General features: G+C 43.6%; 1 protein-coding gene across 8 annotated transcripts in view; it reads left to right on the forward strand.

Moving 5' to 3' along the window:
- Nucleotides 1-22,329, forward strand: part of cdk5rap2 (CDK5 regulatory subunit associated protein 2) — a 54,903-nt gene that overhangs the window by 28,517 nt on the left and 4,057 nt on the right. For 4 of the 8 annotated variants that reach the window (XM_080743905.1, XM_080743909.1, XM_080743910.1 and 1 more), the window contains exons 25-46: nt 268-407; nt 1,768-1,908; nt 2,842-2,951; nt 3,278-3,400; nt 4,269-4,343; nt 4,468-4,649; nt 4,950-5,301; nt 5,526-7,017; nt 8,049-8,156; nt 9,785-9,933; nt 10,406-10,872; nt 11,719-11,951; nt 12,334-12,385; nt 13,756-13,937; nt 15,449-15,781; nt 16,563-16,688; nt 17,032-17,145; nt 17,794-17,983; nt 19,513-19,634; nt 20,683-20,895; nt 21,167-21,247; nt 21,859-22,112. In XM_080743905.1, the coding sequence (XP_080600031.1) occupies nt 268-407; nt 1,768-1,908; nt 2,842-2,951; nt 3,278-3,400; nt 4,269-4,343; nt 4,468-4,649; nt 4,950-5,301; nt 5,526-7,017; nt 8,049-8,156; nt 9,785-9,933; nt 10,406-10,872; nt 11,719-11,951; nt 12,334-12,385; nt 13,756-13,937; nt 15,449-15,781; nt 16,563-16,688; nt 17,032-17,145; nt 17,794-17,983; nt 19,513-19,634; nt 20,683-20,895; nt 21,167-21,247; nt 21,859-22,112 (5,239 nt within the window). The remainder of the gene's footprint in view (nt 1-267; nt 408-1,767; nt 1,909-2,841; nt 2,952-3,277; nt 3,401-4,268; nt 4,344-4,467; nt 4,650-4,949; nt 5,302-5,525; nt 7,018-8,048; nt 8,157-9,784; nt 9,934-10,405; nt 10,873-11,718; nt 11,952-12,333; nt 12,386-13,755; nt 13,938-15,448; nt 15,782-16,562; nt 16,689-17,031; nt 17,146-17,793; nt 17,984-19,512; nt 19,635-20,682; nt 20,896-21,166; nt 21,248-21,858; nt 22,113-22,329) is intronic. The other 4 variants (XM_080743908.1, XM_080743906.1, XM_080743907.1 and 1 more) reach the window with 4 other exon arrangements.

Consider the following 22,329-nt stretch of genomic DNA (forward strand, 5'->3'; position numbering starts at 1 on the left):
ATATATCCTATTGGAATTCCTCCCACTTCACAGGCATTGACAGCTCAGCTGTGTTTATTGGTGACACGGTGCCTCTGTGACAGATTGGTAACTGTTGTATAATCGCAATATTACACTCGAGGGTGGCACTTCAGTGATGCTCGCGGAACTCAGCTTCACCTCGTTTCCTGACCGCATCACTGGCGTGCCAATAATCACAGGGTAAAGCACACATTCTCCATGTAATATTGCTTAAATATCCCCTGTGTGTGCGTGTGCGCTCTGCAGTGCCCAGCGTCTACATGCCCTGCAGCTGGAGCTGACAGCCGTTCAGCTTCTCAGGCAGCAGTTAGAGGACGGCATCAAAACCAACGAGGAGCTGAGAGACGACTTGGAGAGAGAGATCCAAAGAGCTCAGCTCAGAGAAGGTACAGTACCGTACACGTGTGCAGATGGGGACTGGCATTTAAAACAAACTGCAATTCAAGTTACGTTATGTCTTTCGAGTTCTATGAACACAGGCGTCACTTAACCCATAGCCTGTGTGAAAAGCTTTAGTTCAGATGGAACTCTAGCTAATAGTAGCATCCTCACAGAAGGCAAACACTAAATGTCTGTCAATGTCATTGCGTGTCAAGTTCACTAATGTTTCTTGGTGATAAAGACATATTCTTTGTTTCTGTGTGTTACCCAGCATGCACCTGGTTCCTTCCCTCCTTACTTGTCTTCTCTCTTGCCATTGCTTTCTACATCATCCAATCATCTGCATGGATTAATCCATAACAAAATAGCTCTGCTTTCAGTGTCAAAAGAAAGCGATAAATCTTAATCCAGTAATCCACAGATTTTTAAAAGGTGTGGAATGAAATTATAGCTTTTCCCCCCAAATAACGATTATTGTGAAATAATAATTAAAATACCGGTACCGTTTTCAGTCTGGCAAATCTACAAGAATTACACTTGTGTTTACTTCTGTAATCTGTAAATTGACGGCACATTATTGTCACAAAACACATTATCCATGTGTTTTTGTTTGGTATTAATCAGGCTGTATGCCAAACCACTTCAGTTGTGATCCTGCAGGTGTGTTCATGCACATCCATGAGCACAACAGTTTGTATGAAGTACTGTACATTCTCTTTTGTATGAAGTACATCCTCTACCTCAGCCCTGGTCTAATATTAGCCACGGCACGTGTACAATATAAATGGGTCACATGTAAGTAACTGACTGTGACTCGCACACATTCCTCCTCATATGACAGAGGATGCATGTAGCTAGTTATAAAGAGAGTGAGTGGGCTCTCAATTCATGCAGGTGACCACATCGTGCTGGACTATTTATGATCTGTTTACTAAACATGTGCAATCTGATGCCACTTCTCGGACGCATAGCTCGATTATATAATTAGATAACCATTCCATTGACTGGACCACCACAAACCACTGCATGTGTGACATCTGTGTTTTTAGCACCTCTAGTGGCAGTAGTGTTGATTTTGTTGAGGGCTAATTTTGATTTCGTTTTAGTCAGTCTTTTGAAAACTAAGACTAGTTCTACGGGATCTCTTCTCCACTAGTCCCTCTTTAACACTTTAGTTTTTATTTGTTTATGAAATTCTCAATATATGTAGTCTTAGTTTTAGTCAGTTTTCATTTAGTTTTTCTTTGGTTTCTTCAGTGAAAAAAACTAAAATGTTGTCGTCATAGTGTTAGTCGATGAAATCAACACTAAGTTGCAGTGCTAAAAACAATTGGCGACATTGGTGACATTGCATATTTTGTTCAGGTGTGGACGTGGTGGATCCCAGAGAGCTGGAGAGCATGAGACATCAGCTTGAAGACGCTCAGCGATGGAACACTTCTCTACAGGCCCGTCTGGGAGCGATCCAGAACCGAGGAGGGGGAGTAGGAGGAGCTAATGACACTGGTACGATAGGAAAGTAGTAATACCACTGAATAACAATAATAATGGGAAATCTAATGGGGTCCGAGCCACGTGGCTGTCTCCTGTTTCCATAGCGTGAGGCAGCTTGATGTACAAGTACACCCCCTGGACATGACGCTAGTATGTCACACAGGGTTCCCACGGTCATGAAATTCCTGGAAATATTTTGAATTTAGAAAAATATTTGTCCAGTACTGGACAAGTTTTGGAATTGATTAAGGGTCCTGGAAGGTCCTGGAAAAAATAACTATGCATTGTCTTTCGTTAATGATTTTGTTAATACTGAAATGACAAATTAAACATTGGCCAAATTGTCAAATATTAGAGGCAGAAATTGTGAAAAATAGCAGATCTACATGCTCACAACGCCTCGCGTTGCGAGGCGTTGTGAGCATGTAGATCGGCTATTTTCACAATAAAACCGTGTTATACAAAATCAACTCAACTCTCTTCAAATATGATTATTTCGGGGGTCACGGCCTGCAAAGGTTGAGAACCACTGACATACACTACCTGTCTTTGGGCATTGCGCATAGGAGTAAGCGACTCGTTATTGAGCTGAATTATTGTTATATAGTCCTGGAAATCGGGTTAAATATTCTGGAAAAGTTTTGGAAATTAATTGGTAAAGATGTGTGGGAACCCTGGTCACAGGAACCTATCCCTAATCCAACCCTTGATGCTTGCGTACCATTTTCATAGTCTTTGGTATGACTCGGGACTGGGTATTTAACCCTCCCAGTCTCAGGACAGACACTTTAACCACAAGACTACTGAGCTTATACATAGAGAGAGAGATATAGGAGCTATAGGTGCCTCAGTTCTCTCAAATTCTTAATGATTTCAAGCATTTTAAATAATTCAATAATTCATATTGCTTTAGTTTAGTCTGTGACCAGTTCTTTTGTGCCTTAGGTGACACTTGGAGCTTCTTAGCAGACCAGACGTCCTACATGAGCATCTGTGTGGGCGAGGGCCTGGAGGGGGGCTTGTCTGAGCTCTCCACGCAGGAGCTCAGACAGAAGGTAAGAGCTCTTCCATTTTAAGCACCTGGCATCCCTGTCCTTGCCGAAAATAGACGATCTACATGCTCACAATGCATCGCAATGTGACGCATTGTGTGCTTGCAGATCTGCTGTTTTGACCATATATTCACCCCAAAATAGAGATGCTAGGGAGCTCTCCAAACTCCCAAGGCATCATGATGCAATGCGTCGGGAGCTTGTAGATTTTCTATTTTGCCATTTTTGTCTACTGTAATGCTAGTATCTGTCATTAATATTTAGTGAGGACAATGAGGATGGTTGTAAATACAGTAAATGTTTTAAATGTATTCTATGCCTTACTGTAGATTGTGGAGCTACAGGAATATGTTAGCAGACTGCAGAGGAGACTATCACTGTCAGAGAGGACCACTAATGACTCATTCAGCAGAGATGACCCAAACCTGGTCCACACAAGTCCTGGGAAGCAGGTTAGAGCCCACAAAACTTGCAGTCGGTAGAATGTTGAACTCTTTAAACTCTTTATTTTATAATTAAAGCAACTCTGTATTGATCGGCCTTGCATTAAATAGAATACATACTTGAAACCTTAGAAGAGTCGTCTGGGTCACATCCTGCTCCTGTCTGGATCATATCCTGTTCCACTTCCTTCTTTCTAACCTCTTAAGCCTTCTGACCTTCACCTATGCGTGTTTTAAATTGTCTTGTCTCCTACTACTGCCTATCTTATCCATAGTACAATATGTCCTGTTTCTCTAACCCAGGGGTCTTCAACAGGGGGTCCTCAGAGTTACTACAGGGGGTCCTCCAAATCTTTGTGTGATAGAAACTTTTTTCTCCCTTTTTATATTAACCACTTGAACCCTATTGTCCATATTCTGAGAACTTTAGCCAAAAATAGTAGATCTACAAGCTCACAACGCCTCACGCTGCGAGGCGTTGTGAGCTTCATCTCTCCCAACAAGGGGTCCTTGGCCTGAAAACGTTGAAGACCCCTGTCTTAAGCCTTTGACCTTCACGTATGCTTGTTTTAAATGGTCTTGTCTCCTACTACTGCCTATCTTATCCATAGTACTATATATGTCCTGTTTCTCTAACCAATGCATTGTTTGTCAGTAGCAGACGTTCTCTTTCCTCCACCTCTCCTAACCAGTCCCTGTTTTCCTTTCTCTTTGTCCCATGAACGTGTGTTTCTTTCCCATCATGCCACATTAGACACATCACACCATTCTGATGTTGCTGTGCATTGCATCTGTTATGGATTCTGTTGCGTCGTTGACTTTTCTTTTACAAAGCCATGTGTGTCACCCTCGCCTCCCATCCCATTACTCTCTCTAGCAGCTAGAGAAGAGAGACAAGCTGTGCCATTCTGTGCAGGACAAAGAGAGCCAGACAGAAAACATTCTGGAACAGGTATGAAATGGAGCAGCGTTTCCCAAAAAGTGGGCCGGGACCCGTTAGTGGGTCGTAACAAATTGTGAATGCAAATAGCCTGCTGCTGCCGCTGCTTCTTTTCTTAAAAATATTTCCATTTTAGGTTTGGTCTGGAAAACAGCTTGTTGATGCAGATTGTGACCACAGCCCGAATGGAGAGTATGGCAATCTTCACAATGACACCTTGGACAGTTCCAGGAGAGATTTTGAGGAGGAGAACAGAGAGAGAACATTGTTTAAATCTGTCCTGGCTGACTGTGGGGTGACATCAGCCTCCGGCTTTAGGTAAGCTGGAGAAATGTGTCTCTGCTTTTATTATAACCCTAATACTTCCACAGAGCTTTTAAAAATGTGTGGAGGGTTCCCCCGCTAAAGCAATTACGATTGTGAAATATCCATGTGTTTTCATTGGGAATGTATCCCCCCCCCCCCCCCTTCCCCCACACACACCACCACCTGATCACTGCCTCATACATGTCATGGGGAAATAGTGAACCTGATGTGTAATGGAGCCGTTGTAAACGTGCAACATCTAGTGGCTGAATTTTGGCTATTTCCCCTTTAACTGACTGAAATGTCCTGCAGGGAGGAGCTGCTCCGACTAAGGTCAGAGAATGTGGAGCTGAGAGGTCTCCTCAAGGAAGAACAGTCTCAAGAATGTAAAGAGAAAGAGAGCGCAGACAGCTCGGGGACATCAGGGGACATCGGTGACACCTCCGGTCAGTCCGGGGACCTGAAGAAGACCGTGGAGAGGCTCCGGGCGGAGGCAAAAGGTCACCGAAAGGTCATCAAGTTCTTAAAGGAGCAGCTGGAGAGGAACTCTGGTGAAGTTCCAGATGGGGACTTTGATGACACCAGCGTTGCAAAGGACCCAGAGAGTCAACACGCTAAACGCCAGTCACACATCATGCACCCACAGCACATTACGAGACATGGGGTAAGCTCTATTCACTGATAGGAATGGATATACTGTATTACATTTCTTTTGGTATGCACTATAAGAGATAATGCACACAGCTTATTTGAAAGGTCTCTATCATTGCTAAAAACATTAAACGTTATTTTAGAAAAGTCTTCTATAGTTCTCATTCCTTCATTATAATGGTGTCCATTGTTTTTCTAAGCCTGCTATAATATTTTTTTCTCTTTTGCCTTTCATAGGCTGGTGTCAGATCTCGCTTGCCAGTCCTTGTGAAACACAGAACGGAGGACGGCAGTAGCAGAGTGTCTGCAAAGCACAAGCAGCAGTCAGGGCAGGGCTCAGACCATTTGAATCCTGACACACACAATTACTTACATCCGGATCATCTCTGTGGGACCGACCAGAACTCGAATGACGCAGACCGTCTCATCCCTTCCCCTGGATCCGACCTCAGATCCACTCATCGCTGCAGCAGCCCAGCACTGTCTGACGCCAGCTCCGACTGCAGACAGACTCAGGACCAGACCCAGCCAGATTCACCTCTCCAGCTGGCTCTTCTTCACCAGGAGTGCCAGGAGAAGGAGGCTCTGATAAACAGGCTAGAGGAGCAGCTGGCCGAGTTTGAGGACCTCCATGCACAGCTCCAGGAGAAGGACCAGCTCAACCGTCGGTACCAGTCAGCCTTGCAGGCTGCAGACTCCAAAATTCAATATCTGACCGCCTGCACCCTGGACAGCCAGGGTGGACTCGGGTCAGACTCAGGTACAGGTTCTGGCCTTGGCGTCTCAGATGCTGCTCTCCAGAGGCAATGCATGGAACTCCAGAAGGCCTTACAGGAGAAGGAGAAACTCAACAGCCAGCTGATTGAGTGTTTGAACATGGCAGAAAAGGCCATCTCATCGCTCAGTGCATCGACATCTTCGTCCGACACCACAGAAAACAACGCAGACACCCATGAACTGTGTTTGAGGTTAGAAAGTGCTCTCCGACAGGTCAATGTCTCTCTGGATGGGAGTGGCCCAGAGGTATCGGCAGATCCTCTGGGGCATAACCTTGAACTGCAGCGACAGGTCGATTCCCTGCAGGAGGCGCTGTGGGAGCAGAATAAAATCAATGCTGAGCTGCAGGAGAGACTGAGAGGTGCAGAGGCCACTGCCACACGGCATGACTCCAGCAATACTGGAGTTGGAAAAGAGGAGTCAAAGGGACTAAATGGGAAAATGGGAAGCTCTATAAATTACAGTTTAATTCAGAAGGAGACCGAGTCTCTGTCTGACTGTCTCAGTGCGGCAGAATGTGCTGTGGCCTCTCTGGCGGCATATTGGACCAATCATACCGCCACGGCCCAGACCAGCTCTGAGCTGCAGCGACATCTAGACAGGCTCCAGGGCGCCCTAGAGGAGAGGGAAGGTCTGGGGGACACCCAACTTCATCGAAACCTCTGCCTCCTCCACAAGGCCTTCGACGATCACTCCCAGAGGATCGCTGACCTTCAGGCGTCCCTACAAGAGGAGTTGGACCACAGAGAGGAGATGGTGGCTCAACGGACAGTGCAGCAGGCCAAGGAGATGCCACCAAATAATGTCCAGGTTCAGCTAGAGACTCTCCAGAAGGCCCTGAAGGACAAGAAGCGAACCTGTAAGAGCCTGGAGGAGAAACTAGCCGCCGCGCAGTCCATTATCACATTGCACAACTCGGCCAGGAAACATTCTATTGAAACTGCACAAAAAGGTAAGGAAACGGCTCAGAGAAAGGTGTTTGTATCATTTATCATTTTCTACCCATTCTGTATAAAAAATGGAATGGCGTGTCTGTGTTCCGTGTATTGGTATTGCAATAACACGAAGGCAGACTCATTTGTGTGCCGTCTTCGATTTGAGTGAATAGTTAAAGCATACAAAAAATAGTGCCAGCATCATCTTGTAAGAGCACATACTGCATGCTGCATGTGTTAGAATTAATTAAGTTTGCCTAATGTTTTCTGCCACTGTTTTTTTTATTTCTTTTATAAAGTATTATTAAAGTATTATTCTGAGTTGGATGAGAGGGTTAATATAGGACATGGGGTGGAAAATAATCTGTTTTCTTGGGGTGATATTGTTCTTATCAGTGTTGTGAATCCTTGTTTATCATGGTTGAATATTATTATTATATTATTATTAGAGCTGGGATGCGATTAAAAATTTTAATCTAATTAATTACAGGCTCTGTGATTAATTAATCACAATTAATCACATTTTAATCGCACATCGATATTTGACCTGAGAAGCTTTTTTTTCAAGTAAAACACATTTTGTTGTACGAGTGCGTCAATGAGTGAGTTTTTGAAATCTAAATTTCTCATCCACTGGGCCAAGCAAAGCGCTCTGATCGGCTACTTCTCCCTTTGCGTTTGTTGTCTCTTCTTGGTTGGTGCATCGCTATGATCGGTATGCCCGAAACTGAAGGTTCTGTGGTGCAAAAACTAAGTGCGATTAAAATGAGTTAATTTTTTTAATCGCGTTAATTTTCTGTAATTAATTAATCGCAATTAATCAGTTAAAGTCCCAGCCTTAATTATTATTTTAAATCTATAGAAACAAAGTAATTTCTGCCTAAAGCCTGACAGGTAAACAGATTTTCAACAGCAAAGTGTTGCACCGCAAAGTAAAAGAAAAATAGCCATAGGGGCCATTACATTGAGGTGTGGTTCTGTTGAAACCAATGCATGGGTACTAGAAACGCGTTGCGTTGGGCCCTAACCTGACATGTATTGCCTCCAGCAGTGATTCTGGAGCAAGATGACAAGTGCGTGCAGGTGGATTTGCAGGACCTGGGTTACGAAACCAGTGGGAAGAGTGAAAACGATAGGGAGGAGAGCAGTAGCACAGGTAGACAGACAGCTGCTGAGTGGACACTAATCCCACCCTGTCTGTCTGCATGAGGAGTGAACAGACTCTCTGCTGGTCTTAACCTGGGACTTTCTGCCCAATGTTTATTGCATGTTTGACTTTGCACTGTGTTTGGGAATGGCTCTACCACTAAGGATACACTGATTATTCGGCGGTACAGCGCTGCACCGAGTGCCGCGCTGCGAGCTTGTAGATCTGCTATTTTTGAAAAAGTCGTGAAAATCTGTGCAAATCTTTGAATATATGTATTTTCAAAGCGAACGTTTGTAACTCAAATTTTGCTTCTGGGTGGTCCCTGGAACTAAATATTTTGAGATGGGGGGGGTCCGTGGCCAAATACATATCATTTTGGGGGTCCTTCACATGAAAAGGTTTGAGAACCTCTGATATAGTAGTCTCTCAAGAACAGACTAACTGAGCTCCAGTTGAGTGAAAAGGACCTTTTCTTTGACGATGGCTAGCCAGATTGCTGACATAGAATCAAAGGTTTTTCAAAAAATCTTAGAAGGATTCAAAAGACACTTATAGAATCGGGTCAAAATTCTAATTTTCACGATTTTTCAAAAATAGCAGATCTACAAGCTCGCAGTGCGGCACTCGGTGCCGCGCTGTGAGCTTGTATATCTGCTATTTTTCAATAGTTAAAACATAAAATAATGATACACAATAATGTGTAACCGTTCTAAATGGGTTGAAATATGTATTTTATTTCCCTGGCAAAAAGACGGAATGCATAACAGCAGCAAACAACAAAAAACCTCCGCCCAGAATTTCCAATCAGTGCATCCCTTCCACTTTATTCAACACTGAACACTCTTATTACTTTCCATTCATATTCACTGTCTTATTCCACAGCCTGGCTGTACTGTATTTTAACAAAATCTCTTTCTTTCTATATGGCACAGTAGTCTCGTGAAGCCAGACAATTAGAGATCTCTACCCACTAATAAATATGTTTGGTGACATCTAAGTTAATTGTAGGGGCCAAAACTGTGTGGAAACTATTTCGAGATTTAAAAAAAAAAAAAAAGGGAAAAAAGAAAGAAACTGCATTGCAGAACCAATACAAAGATGTTATGGCCGCCCGGTCCTTGGACAGTGATATGATTTGTCTTCCAAGCAATATCCGTCGGTTGGTTAGCATCCGTTCTCGCCGTTATTCTAGCCCAATATGTTGAATATAGGTTTCCTCAAACAGTAGGCGGAGATCTCTGATGGTCTGGCTACGCAAGACTACTGTGGCACTTATCTCTTAAGCCCTATGGGGCTTTTAAGCCGTGACATAATTTTGTAGGCAGAGGAGAACTCTGCCCCCAGAGCATTTTCTGTCCCTCGCTATTTCAACAGATCCGAGACAAAAATAACGACTAAAGTATAATTCTAACACTTTCCTTTCAACAACAAGAGTAGAAAAATGTGTAAATAGTAAAAAGATTCACGGAAACTGGGGGCAGAAGTTCTCCTCTGCATACAAAATGATGTCATACTTAACAGCCCCATATAGTTTCTGGCAAAATAGAGATACCAGTTTAAAAGTGGTTTAGTTTCTTGCAACGTCATATTGGCATCCTATTTGACTGTTATGTCTGTGTGACCTTTGTTCCCAGATGTAGATGTTGTTCTGCAGTCTGGTGGCTGTGTTTCCAGCTTGCCCTCCCTGCTAAAACAGGACCAGGCCACGTTCTCCTCCACCGAGAACCTGGACTCCAACTCCAGTGCCTCCTACCCCAGTTCTCCTGCTCTCAGCTCACCAAAGGTGAACAAGTCTAACTAGCTTCACGGTCAATTTGGCCTGTCACAATTATTACATAATCGTCTAATCGCAATTATTTGACATTTTGTGATAATTATAATCGTCATAATCGTTGAAAAATGTTCATATTTTCAAACATTTCCTAAAATAGTGGAAATAGCAGATCTACAAGCTCACGTTGTGAGCTTGTAGATCGGCTATTTCCACCATCAATGTTCTTTTTTAAGTATAAAGTTGTCAAATATGTCAGTAATTTCTTTGTATATTTAGGTTATGTGTCATATCTGCCATGTGCAACTTCAAAGCCTAAAAGCCAAACAGAAATGTAATTGTCAACAACTAATCGTAATTATTTGAGTGACAATTAATCGTCATGTAAAATGTCATAATCGTGACAGTCCCACGGTCAATCAAATGTAAAATTAGAAAGGCAAAACAACAGCTTTTTTTTGACCGGCTTCTTTGTCCTTTTCAGGTGAGCCTGAAGAGCCTGCAGGCGTATGAGGACTACGGGCAGTCTGAGGATCCAGCTAGGCTCCAGGCCCAGGTCAGAGAACTGAAGGTGCAGCTGGAGTGCCAGTCCAGAGTTATCCTCCAAATGCAAAGCCTCCTGCGCAGGAACTCCCTCTCCAGTGACCTGCTGACCACACCCTCTGACCCCTCCACGTCCAGGGACTTGGACGGGACGGGGCGGGAGGGTCGCGCCCAGGAGACGCAGAGCGTGGAACTGAGGGAGAAGGAGGAGAGGGATGAGAGGGTGATGAGGGATAAAATAATCCTCCTGAACGTAGAGCTGAAGAGAGAAAGGAGTCTCAAGTGCAGCACGAGTGAACAGCCGCAGCACACACAGCCGCGCAGGATGAGCGAACCGCTGCAGCACCTTAACACGAGCGAACAGCTGCAACAGACACAGCACCGGAGCCGCTCTGCATCACCTGCGAGGTCGGTGTGCTTTTATTTCCCTCCATTATCATTCATTTTGTTAATTATGAACGTGTAGGGGCGCCCGCTGGCCTAGTGGTCAAGGCGCGTACCATATACTAGGCTATGATGCCTGCTGGCGTCGCCGGTTCGATTCCCGATCCGGACGACCTTTGCCACATGTCATTCCCCATCTCTCTCCCCATTTCCTGTCAGTCTACTATCCTGTCAAATAAAGGCATAAAAAAAAAAAGCCCAAAAACAAATCTTTAAAAAAAAAAAAAATTATGAACGTGTAGTAGTAGACCCCATCAATGACCAAAGCAACATTTTGAAAATCCAACTTGTTCACTCATTCTTTGCCATCATCATCATCATAATCTGGGAGACGGGGACGTTGCTCAACGTTATACCGCATGAACATTAGCGTCCATATTCTGTGGAAAGAAATGCAAAAATTGTGGATCTACAAGCTCAAACAACATAACACGTTAGCTTGCAGATCGTCTGTTTTCGGCAAAGAGATTTAGTGTAAAGGGAAAAAGTATAGACCCCTTGGGGGTGAAATACGTATACTGTAGGTTTAAAACCCTATATACTGTACTTGTTTGCCCCAAAATAGGGGCACTAGGGCTCATGAGGTTTAAACAAAAAATAAGTAATTCACTAATTAATAAACTAATTCAATTTAGTCAGTAGGTTAAGTTTAGGCATGCTTTTGGTTAGTATGGTTAGGATAAGAAATCGTTTGGGGGTGTTAAATGCCTCAGCCTGGACTTAACGACATATAGTGCTAACAATTGACTTTTGGGTGTAAAAGGTCACGGTCAGAATGGAGGTCTAATCCTCTTTGTGTGGTGTTCCCAGACTGGACTCCCTGGTTCAGTCTCAGGCCAGAGAGCTGTCCAAGCTGAGGCAGCAGATCAAGGAGAGCCGTGGACTGGGGGCACTGCAGCGACAGCAGCTGGAGGAGCTGAGCAGAGCCTTCACGGACCTGCTGCAGGCCAGCGATGTGGACTTCCAAACGGGGGAGGTCTTCAAAGAGCAGCTGGACAAGAGCCTGAGTGTCCTGGAGAGACTGGAGGGACGCCTGGAGAAAGGTAGCTATTGGGAACGTGGTTAGACTGAAGTGATATTGATCCATTCCAAATATTATCAAAGTATTGTGAGGCACACCTGGTCACAGCAATCACTTTGAGAAACCCTGGACTACATGCCGTACAACGATAGAACTCTTACCGTCACTGACATTGATAGGATAAACAATCCCCACACATACTGTAGGGAAATGGCTTTGCTGTTATGGGTTCGAATTCCAAATCATGTGTCTTAGTTTGGATAACATAAAAAAAAAAACGCTGTGTTTGTGTATCATGTAGACATCTTGGTGCATACAGAGGTGATACAGAGGTGAAAGTGAGCAATACGCACTGAGAGAGAAGGTTTTAGAGGTGTCATTTACTTTTTTTCCCCGTTTCCTAGGAGACACTCATCGGGATAGTGATGATGGTGCAGCGTTGGAGCTGGCTCAAAGGTATGCTTATAATTACATCTGTTGATGTTTCCGTTGCTTCCACTGTTGGTTTGAACAGTTGGGGTGTATTCTACTGCTGTTGTCATTGACTTGGCTCAGTCTAACCTCGACCAAAAACACGAACCTTATGTTTTTGAAATACCGCAACATTAGATGAGAATTTGTATACATTTAGGCAGTACTGTGTCTTTTGTTAGGAAGACACTGTCATCATTGTTGCAAGGAATATTGTACGTAAAAGATTTTTCTGGAGTGTTCAGATTAAAGATGTAATCAAAGTCCCTCCTCTCCCGAATTACAACAAAGTGAGCGACATGCATTTTCATTGCATGTTATTGTTGTTACTGGTGTGGGCAGCTCTGGGTGGGAGCTCCAGCAGGAATTGTCCTACTTGTTCTCCCACGTGGGGGGAGACCTTCCTCACAGCCCGGCTAGAATCCAGCAGGAAATAGAGTACCTGCGGCTTGAGCTAGAGGGCGAGAGAGAGCTGCTGCACCTGCACCTCAGTTTCCTTGTCCAGCAGAACCACAGCCAGGCTGAAAGCGCCAAGGAACAGCTGGACCTGTGAGTGGCAGCAGCCAGGCCGCGTCAGAGAGTGCAGCATGATGTTTTGATGTGACCTCTCTTTTTCATAATCTTCGTACTGGGTGTTTCTGTTTCAACTTAAAACGTTTCTCAAGCTCTGTAACTCTGCGTAGTAGTGTGCACATTCAACATGCGTTCCCCCTCCCACCTGGCCACCTCAGCCTTCAGTTGTGTGTGTTTCTTGTTCTTCTTGAAGAGTTGGCCCAGTTCTCCATCTGTGTGCTTGATCTGGTGCTATTTTAGATTCTTTGATTATTATGTGATTGGTCGATAGATTGGCTGTCACAATAAAATAATCAAGTGGATTAATTGTCATACAAATAATTGCGACTAACGATTTAATTGTGTTTTTGACATAAAAAGCAAGCCTGTATTGGAACATAAGAATCAAAATAACATTTCTGTTTGCCTTTTAGGCTTTGTAATCAAAAATTGCACAGGGCAGATATGACAAATAACTTAAATATACAAATACATGACTGACATAGATACCGGTCTATATATATATATATATATATATATTATATTTTGTATATAATTTTTTTACGTAAATACCTGTTCTTCATGCTCACAACGCATCACAAAGTCATGCCTTGTAAGCTTGTAGATCTGCTATTTCAGCTTTTTAAATTTTTATATCTCTCAAATAATTGCGATGATCTCAAATAATTGCGATCGGGCGATTTTCTAATAATTGTGACAGGCCTGTGGATAGATTCTTCTGTCTCCCACATTAATGTACAGTACTGTTTGCCTCCTTTGTTAACAACCCACTGGTGTGCCAGGTTGTCTAAGGAGCTGCAGGAGAAGAACCGTTTGATCCAGAGCCTCCAGAAGCAGCTCAGAGGACAGAGCCCCTCCAGTCAGCACAGCTCCACCTCTGACCTGTCCCACCTAGAGAGAGCCGAGGCCTCCTATGACAACTGCAGCCCAACTAGGCTCAGTGGCAACCTACCTGCTCATGATGGTAAGCAGTGCTGGAGAAAACACTCGTATTCTTTACTTAATAAAGTATCAATACTGCAATATAGAAATACTAAAGTACAAGTGAAAGTTCGGAATTCAAAATTGTACTTAAAGTATTGCCATAAAAATATACTTGAAAGTACCAAAAGTAAAAAGTACTTGTTATGCAGAATGTCCCATTTAAAGTTTTCAAAGGTTTGCAAAAATAGCAGATCTACAAGCAGATGCGACGCATTGTGAGCTTGTAGATCATCTATTTTTAAATGCCCAAAATATAAATAGGGCTGAAGTGGTTAATGTTTGTTTTGTAATAATATTAAAAATCTACAAAGTAACTAGTAACTAAAGTTGTCCAATAATTGAAGTGGATAAAGTATGGCTGTCAAAGTGCTGACACTCTCACTGCCCAAAAATGGTTGTTCTTGCCTCCCTCTATGAGGAAGTTTGGCGCGACACAGTACACACCATGCTCTGAGCAGATCGCTCCATTGACCATATTCACTCGGCAGCCATCTTGCCATTAAGTCAATGAAATGCCACCCCAGTTGCCACCCAGTTTCAATGCAAATTTCAAACATGGCCGCCAGGTGAATATGGTCAATTCAATGAAATTGAAGGAGATTTTTAGGAGCCCTGTCTAAAAAAAACAAGAAAACATTAATTTGCTTCCAGTTGCATCATGATGTCATGATGTACAGCTTTGGATCGCCTAAATTAGCCGAGAAGCGAGAACTCCATCTAGTGCCGAAAAAGTGTTAACACGTCTTGGGCACAGAAAGCGTTAATATCGGTATGATGGATAGATGGATTCAGTTGTCTCTAGAGTGATGCGATTTACTTAATTCAGTTCTCTCTAGAGGGATGCGATTTACTTAATTCAGTTGTCTCTAGACAGATGCATGCGCCTTTCTTTATGTAAAACGTCAGTCCAGGTAATGTGGTGAATGTCATGGAATGGTTCCAGTGAGATATTGTATAGTGTGTAGTTTTCCTGTTCCTGGCCAGACTAATAGCAGCTGGTAACGGCACTTATTTTCCACTCAGGTCCATTCTGTTGCAGTCAGGCATCGCACAAGACAAAGAGTGCTTGCCAAAGGCAGGACAAGTATCTTGTTTCCATCAACCTCCACTTAAAGTTGCATTATTCAGTGGCACATATCCGGTTTAATCTTCAAATTGTTTCCCTCAGAGGGGAGACAGCGAAGGCTTTTACAGCAACAGATAGTTTATGGACATGTTAGACCTCCTATACAGAAGACGAGAACACACGAGAGACGAGAACACACAGAGGCTACAGGAGGCTATGCGTTGCATGGAAGCTAACTTGCAGCAGTGGAGATGAAACATTCCTACTAAGATAATGACTATAATGGAATAGGAAACGGGGAAATTGAATGGCATTGAAACGAGCTACTAAAGATGAAGGGTGGGGTATGCTGCTTATTGGATGTCTGGAGGACATGCTTTGTGATTTCACTCTATAACCACTGTTAATTCCCTGTCCCCATGCAGGCCAGAGAAACGGCAACGACGGGGCAGGAAGAGGCGAGGAGGCTGCGGTCCAGCAGTCAGTCACTCCTGTAGGAGGAGGAGCCCAGCCGGGGGGAGTCTCCGCTCTCTCTGCCCCCAGACTACAAGGCCTACAGAGGGAGAATGGACGCCTGCAGGAGCAGCTGAGGAGCAGTGAGGAGTTGAACGCTAGCCTGCGCAGCGAGTTGGACCTGCATCGCTCCATTATGGCCCACCACCAGGACCAGGGAGCAGACTCTGGGTCTGGCCCTCACCTAGAAGGACAGAAGGTCCCAGGCAGGGATCCAGCAGGACGCTCTCATAATGTTAATCCTGGTAAATATGATTTAGTTGCTGTGGGGGCAGAAACCTCTTATATCCATGTTTTTTTTTTTTTAAGATTTGTTGTTGGGCTTTTATGCCTTTATTGGATAGTACAGTAGACTGACAGGAAACGGGGGGAGAAATGGGGAGAGACATGCGGCAAAGGTCGTCCGGTTCGGGAATCGAACCGGCAACGCCGCCAGGCATCAATGCCTATATGGTATGCGCTTAGACCAGTAGGCCACTGGGCGCCCCCTATATCCATGTTTTAACTTTTTGTATTTTTTTGTGTGAATTAATGCCCTACTTGTCTGATCATACTCTACTACAGCATCACACAAAAGCATTGAAAGTAGCAGATCTGCGAGCTTGAAATGCGGCGTGAAGCAATGCGTTTTGAGCTTGTCAATCTGACACTTTTGCTGTTTTTGAATTGGTACTTGGTAGCCAGGATCATTTTAGGTTTGTTTTATAGATGGTTTCTGTCTGTAAAGAACATTCTGAACATTGTGAACGTCCAGTTCATAACCGTTGGCCTGGACACAACAGTTTTTTAGCTGGTTGGTTCATTATTGCTTATTGTTTTAAACGAGATAGAGGTGTGTACTGTGTACAGTTGACAGTATGGTTTGTAGTATGTCGACATGGGTTTTTACGCGGACTCCTCTATAGACAAAGGCTTTGTGGTGGGTGTACTGTAACTGTATGAGGATATATTGTATATTTAGATTATTCTTAATAATATTGCATGGTACCAACATGTGGCTCAGTATACTACATGTTTGTGTGGCAGAGCTGCTTGCAGAACATCTTCAGGAGATCCGGGCGTTGCGTCAGCGCCTGGAGGAGAGCATCCAGATCAACGACCGGCTCAGAGAACAGCTGGAGAGGAGACTGGCTGAGGTGGAGAGAGACCCCTGTATGTGTTTTTCAGACTTTTATTTATTTTTTATGTCCGCTGGTTATGAAAATAATGTGTTCTGTCTTGAAACATTCTTAAAATAAAGGGGGGTATTTCCGAATATTGAGTCACTTTCTGACTCAATTCTATAAATGTTTCTATGTCAGTGGTGCTCAAACCTTTTCATGTCAAGAACCGCCAAAATGATATGTATTTGGCCACAGACTCCCATCTCAAAATATTTAATTCCATGGACCCCCAGAAGCAAGATTGCAAGATTTCTCAATAGCTAAACCATAAAATAATTCCAGGTCTTAAACGTTAATGCTGATGGGTTTGGGTTGTAATTGTTTCTCTGCAGCTACCAACATCTTCATCCATGGTAGCGAGGAGCAGGGTCAGCTGGCCAATGAGGTTCGCTTCCTGTGGGGACAGAACCAGGCCTTAAAGGAGCAGCTCAACCAGGGAGCCAGAGGTAGCATGTTTACTGACACCACAGACACATCCACAAGTTGAGGGTCCCAAGTGACAAAAGGCAACCTTGCGAGGCAGGACATTTCTGACAATTAGTTATGCATGATTAGCCTTGACAAAGTCTTTACAGTAATTTATTTGAATTCATTTGGTGAAAATATCCACTGCAACCTGGAAGTATTTGACAGATTTTTGCTTGTCAATGTGTATTATTGTATATTCCGCGCTTACAATCGTTAGACCAAACACTATTCTTCCTTGGGTCCAACATCTGGCTTTAGCGCTCTGCACGGACGACTCCATTTAACCACATAAACCCTGGCCTATATTCTTAGCTGTACGTCAAATAGCAAAAATAGCAAACACAGCTGAATCACAAGCTCACAACGCATCGCAAGGTTGTGGATCCGCTATTTTTGCAAACCGTTCGTCTGTCATGACATGACCAAAATAGGTACGCTAGGGTTCATGTGGTTAATTAATTTAATGTCCAGGACTTTAACGAAATTATGCCATTTGCTTTATCCAACTTAACATTCTCTTTCCCTGTAGTTTCCATTATTTTACCTTCATAAATAATCAGACGGTATGTGAACACCCATCATCACTGGCACAGCGCTCATGTCTCATTGTGTTTTCTGGCCTCCAGACAAGCAGAAGGAGAACGAGAAGCTACGGGAGGCACTGGCCAAGAGGACGGCCAAGCTGGAGCAGAGCAGGAAGGACTGCGAGGCTCTGAGACAAGAGCAGACGCACCTGCAGCAGAGGCTGGAGCGCAGCGACCAGGAGAACGCACAACTACAGGACTCCCTGCACTACACCAGGGATGAGCTACACAGGTACACACACACACACACACACACACACACACACACACACACACACAACCTGTTTTGCATGGGCAGAAAAGAAGGTATACTTAATCCTGCAGGTGACCACATGAACCCTAGTGTATGTACCTATTCTGGGGTTCGGTGAAACATTCGGTGAAAATGGCAGATATGCAAGCTCATGCAACTTGACTGTGAGATTGCAGGTTGGAGAGATTTCGAATCTCATACACCAATATATAAATTGTTTTGACCAGTATGCCTGCAATAGGTCTCATTTAGCCTAGCCTCGGAAACCCAGACTTCTTTTGGCGATCGGAAGAAAAAGAAGCCTGTGCGATCGCGTTATGATCACTGTTGGAGGAAGTGTAGAATTTCCCTAACCAATCAGAGTGCAGAGAGCGTCGCACCAAATGTGTTGACGTCATGACGCAGCAGCGTTCTCTGCGCTGAGCAGAGGAGCAGAGGGGGGTGGGGGGAGGAGAACACTTGCTATTGGCTGGAGACTTGCGGAGAGACTCACCGCGCCCGCCCATCTGCCTACACTAAACTTTCCGCGTTAGGTTAGAGTGCATTTAGCCTAATGTATGTCAAATACTGCAACAACTAACTGAGCACATACAGTAGTTTACTACTGTAGTGTGGAATAACATACAAGTGTCGAACCGATGCATTGTCTTGTTGAAACCAGACTAATATGTCCATTGAATGCATCTAAACACAGGTCATTTGGCTACGTGGCCACTTATAATTTCAAATTTGTACTTCCCACGTGGACAGAAAACGCTTGAACACAAGTGCTATAACAAAAAGGTCTCTGTGCAGTGCAACATGATACTACACAAGCAATCTATTAGCGTTCAAAACGATCATTAGTATAATTCTATACTATTATTACATGTTACTTAGTAACATGAGAAGGTATAATTTGAAGGTTCACGCCATGCACGGTAATGATGTGGAATACAATTTACAGTAAGTGACCTCTAGGCTTGGGTTCATAGTGACACAGGTGAGTGTGGGTGACACATGACACCCGGAGTCTAGTTCACTGCCATGGCACTTCGCCTCTCCCTTTGCTGTCACCGTTGCTCCATTTTTGTAATATACCATATGGCAATATTATTTTCAAGTTTTTAATGATTATGAATAGCAAAATTCACAATGTAGGACATTAACCCTGGAGTCAGTATTTTGTCATTTATATATGCTAAATTGTTTTCTGCATACAGTCATACAGAGACCAGTGTTTTCAGGTTGGTGATGTTGAGAACTGATCGTTCTAATGGCTGGGCACTGGCAGATTTTTAGTGTTACGTCCAAGGTTTACAAGAGATGTGCATGGAACAACTTCCATGCACATCCAGCATTTTAAAATGCTTAAAAAGTATTCAAACTAATTGATTAATTGACTATGATGGGGCAGCTCTACCTCAGTTGCTTTATTTTCGAACCAGGGATGTTGTTCTGGTCATCTAGTGGTACACCTCAGTAACATGTTACTTCCTAAAATGTGTGTATTTTGTGTCTATTTCCAGGCTGCAGTGTGAGGTGAAAGTCCAGAGTCAGCAGCTGTGTGACTCACAGCATCTCCTGCAGTCACTGCGTGTCGAGCTGCAGGTTGTTGAAAAAATGAAGACTGGAGCTCACAAACATACAGGTACAGTATAACGATTACAATTTAGGTGCTCTTATCCGGCACGACTTAACAGTAAGCAAGGTAAACATACACATAAAATACATAGACAGTGCAGTGCCTCAGTAACATAGATTCATAGGTAAACCAAGAACCTAGCACCAGTCTTAACCATAGACCGTAAAAAAAATATGGACAGTAGGAACCGTCACGTGACCCATTGGTTTCTATCGGAGCGAAAATGTCGCTTTTTTTGCCCTCGTATGGGTGTCGCCATCATTGTATTAATGCAACCCAGGGAATGCTATTGGCTGCCAACGGTCACGTGCAACCGCAGGGATACTTGGGAGAATGTCTTGAGCTTGCCGAAAATAAAGCACACGAAGAAGAAGTATTGGATCAGAATCATCACAAGATAGCCACGCCCCTCCTAAAGCACACCCTGCTTTGATGTCAATTATAAAATAAATAAATGGGAACATGTTTTCACAAAACGGTGATTGAAAGGAGACTTGAAACTAGCGACAAGAACCATACTGTATTTATGACGATGTTCATTAAGGCAAGAAAATCAAATGTAAAGTTCAGGTGAAAATGAATGGAGTCCTATGGCGAACATATTGCTTTTGGTACCAGAACAGCGCAACTAGCACCAATCATAGGAACCTTTAGTTCCGGGTTTGCTTCATGTTAAATCCGGACAACGTGCCCCCTGGTCTAAACAGTATATACACAAAAGAAATCTGTACATTGAAATGATAGAAACTCTGGGATCTGTCTACACAACATGCTATCTAAATAACATCCTAACCTTTGCATAAGACTGCATGGTCATCAAGGCTAGCTGAAGTGCTATGACTATATGACTGGTTCATAGTCATGTTGTCTTCACATACTGTCAGTATTAAAATGTATGTAAAGAAAAAGTATGCTTTTGAATACTGACTGTTGTTTCAGGTGAAATACACCTGTTCATAACAATCTGAATGGGTAATTTAAATTGGTTTATATACCATAGTTAATGATCAGCAATGCTAATTCTCCCTGTTTTGGTCTGTTCTCCTCTGTACAGACACCAGTGAGGTGACCCAGCAGCAGCAGCCTGCTGCTGGCTCAGACTCAGTGGACCTCACAGAGCTCATGTCAGAGATTCGCCACCTAAGGCTGCAGCTGGAGAGAAGCATCCAGACCAACACAGCCCTCCGACAGAGACTGGAGGAACAGCTGCTCAGAGGACCCAGCCGTCCCGACACCATCAACATCAACTACATGCTTTCCACTTCAGGTAGTACATTGAACAATAACAGACAATGGGGCTATTGCTGTCATTGTAATTCTTCATGGGGCTTCTTCTTATGTTATTATCTTTAATGTTAACTTTGCACGGTATTGTGGACCTTGCCGCCCAAGGTTTTTTCTTTTTTTTTTTACATGCTCACATGATGAAAAGTTGACATTCTTTGACATCTTTGAAAGATGTTCGCCTATTATGACATGCTCAGAATGAGGCCACAGGTTGAAAGTCGTGGTTAATGTTGGTTTTGCTTGTGTCCTAGATGAAGGTGCCAGGTCCCCTGGTCGGGACGGCTTTGATCCTCTCCGTCACTCACACAATGAGCATGCCAGCATCCACCACGGTAAGGAATGTTGTGAAAAACAACTTTATTACTAGGAAATAGCTGACGTCAGCTAATCTGTATTTTCAGTTTGTGACGTCCGACCAGAACTATGATGACAGATCAGGGCTATTTTCACTCTTGTCAAGAGCAATACTCTTAGTATCCAAAGTTTGCTCCGTCTTGAATAGATTCCATGTATTTTAAATATATTATAAAGCTATATAATCATCATAGAACCACATACCTTGACCATGTCAGGTCAAGGTATGTGGTTCTAATTGGAAATTGCAGATGCAAGCCCCTGGAATGTTTGTTAATGGGGAGACAGTACAGTACTCCAGGCCAAATATGTGTATTTACAGTCCTCTGAAAAGACATACGAGAGCTAAAGAAAGGTAATAGCATTTTACTCTTGTGATGTAAGCGCTAAGCAGTACAGCTGCAGTTAATTAATAATACATTAACAATTACTACTAGGCGTGCTAGTTTTAGGTGTGATCAAGCATTGACAACAATCAACAATTACCATTACCAGAGCAGGGCAGCAAACTCATTAATGTGGCTGGGTGTCGAGTTAACCCGCATTGAGTGACTGGATCTAAAGTAACCGGGCATTCATTTGTGTCCAGAAGCAAAGCGGCAGGCGGACGAAGGCTCCCAGTACAGCGTCAGCTCTGAGGAGAGTGCCACTGGTGCTCCCTCCCGCCTGGTCCCAGGCCACCGACTCTTGGCCAACCGCAACGGTCGGCACGTCTTGGGGCTGATCGAAGACCACCACGCCCTGCGTAAACAGATCTGTGAAGGCCGCAGGCTCACGCGCAGCATGGACACACACCTGCAGGAGTGTCTGCACACCCTCAAACAGCACGACTCTGACAACAGAGTAAGTGCGATAAAATGTGTCCAAGTCTTTTGAATATATTGACCCGATTCTATGTCTTCTAAATCCTTCTTCTAAAATCAGTGGTTCTCAAACATTTTCATATCAAGGACCCCCAACATTACATGTATTTGGCAGATAACGCCCATCTCAAACTAAGTTGTTCCAGGGACCCTCAGAAACAGAGATTTGAGTCACAAATGTTTGCTTTAAAAAATAT

This window comes from Nannobrachium achirus, assembly GCF_963921795.1.
Source record: "Nannobrachium achirus genome assembly, chromosome: 15".
Classification (NCBI taxonomy): domain Eukaryota; kingdom Metazoa; phylum Chordata; class Actinopteri; order Myctophiformes; family Myctophidae; genus Nannobrachium; species Nannobrachium achirus.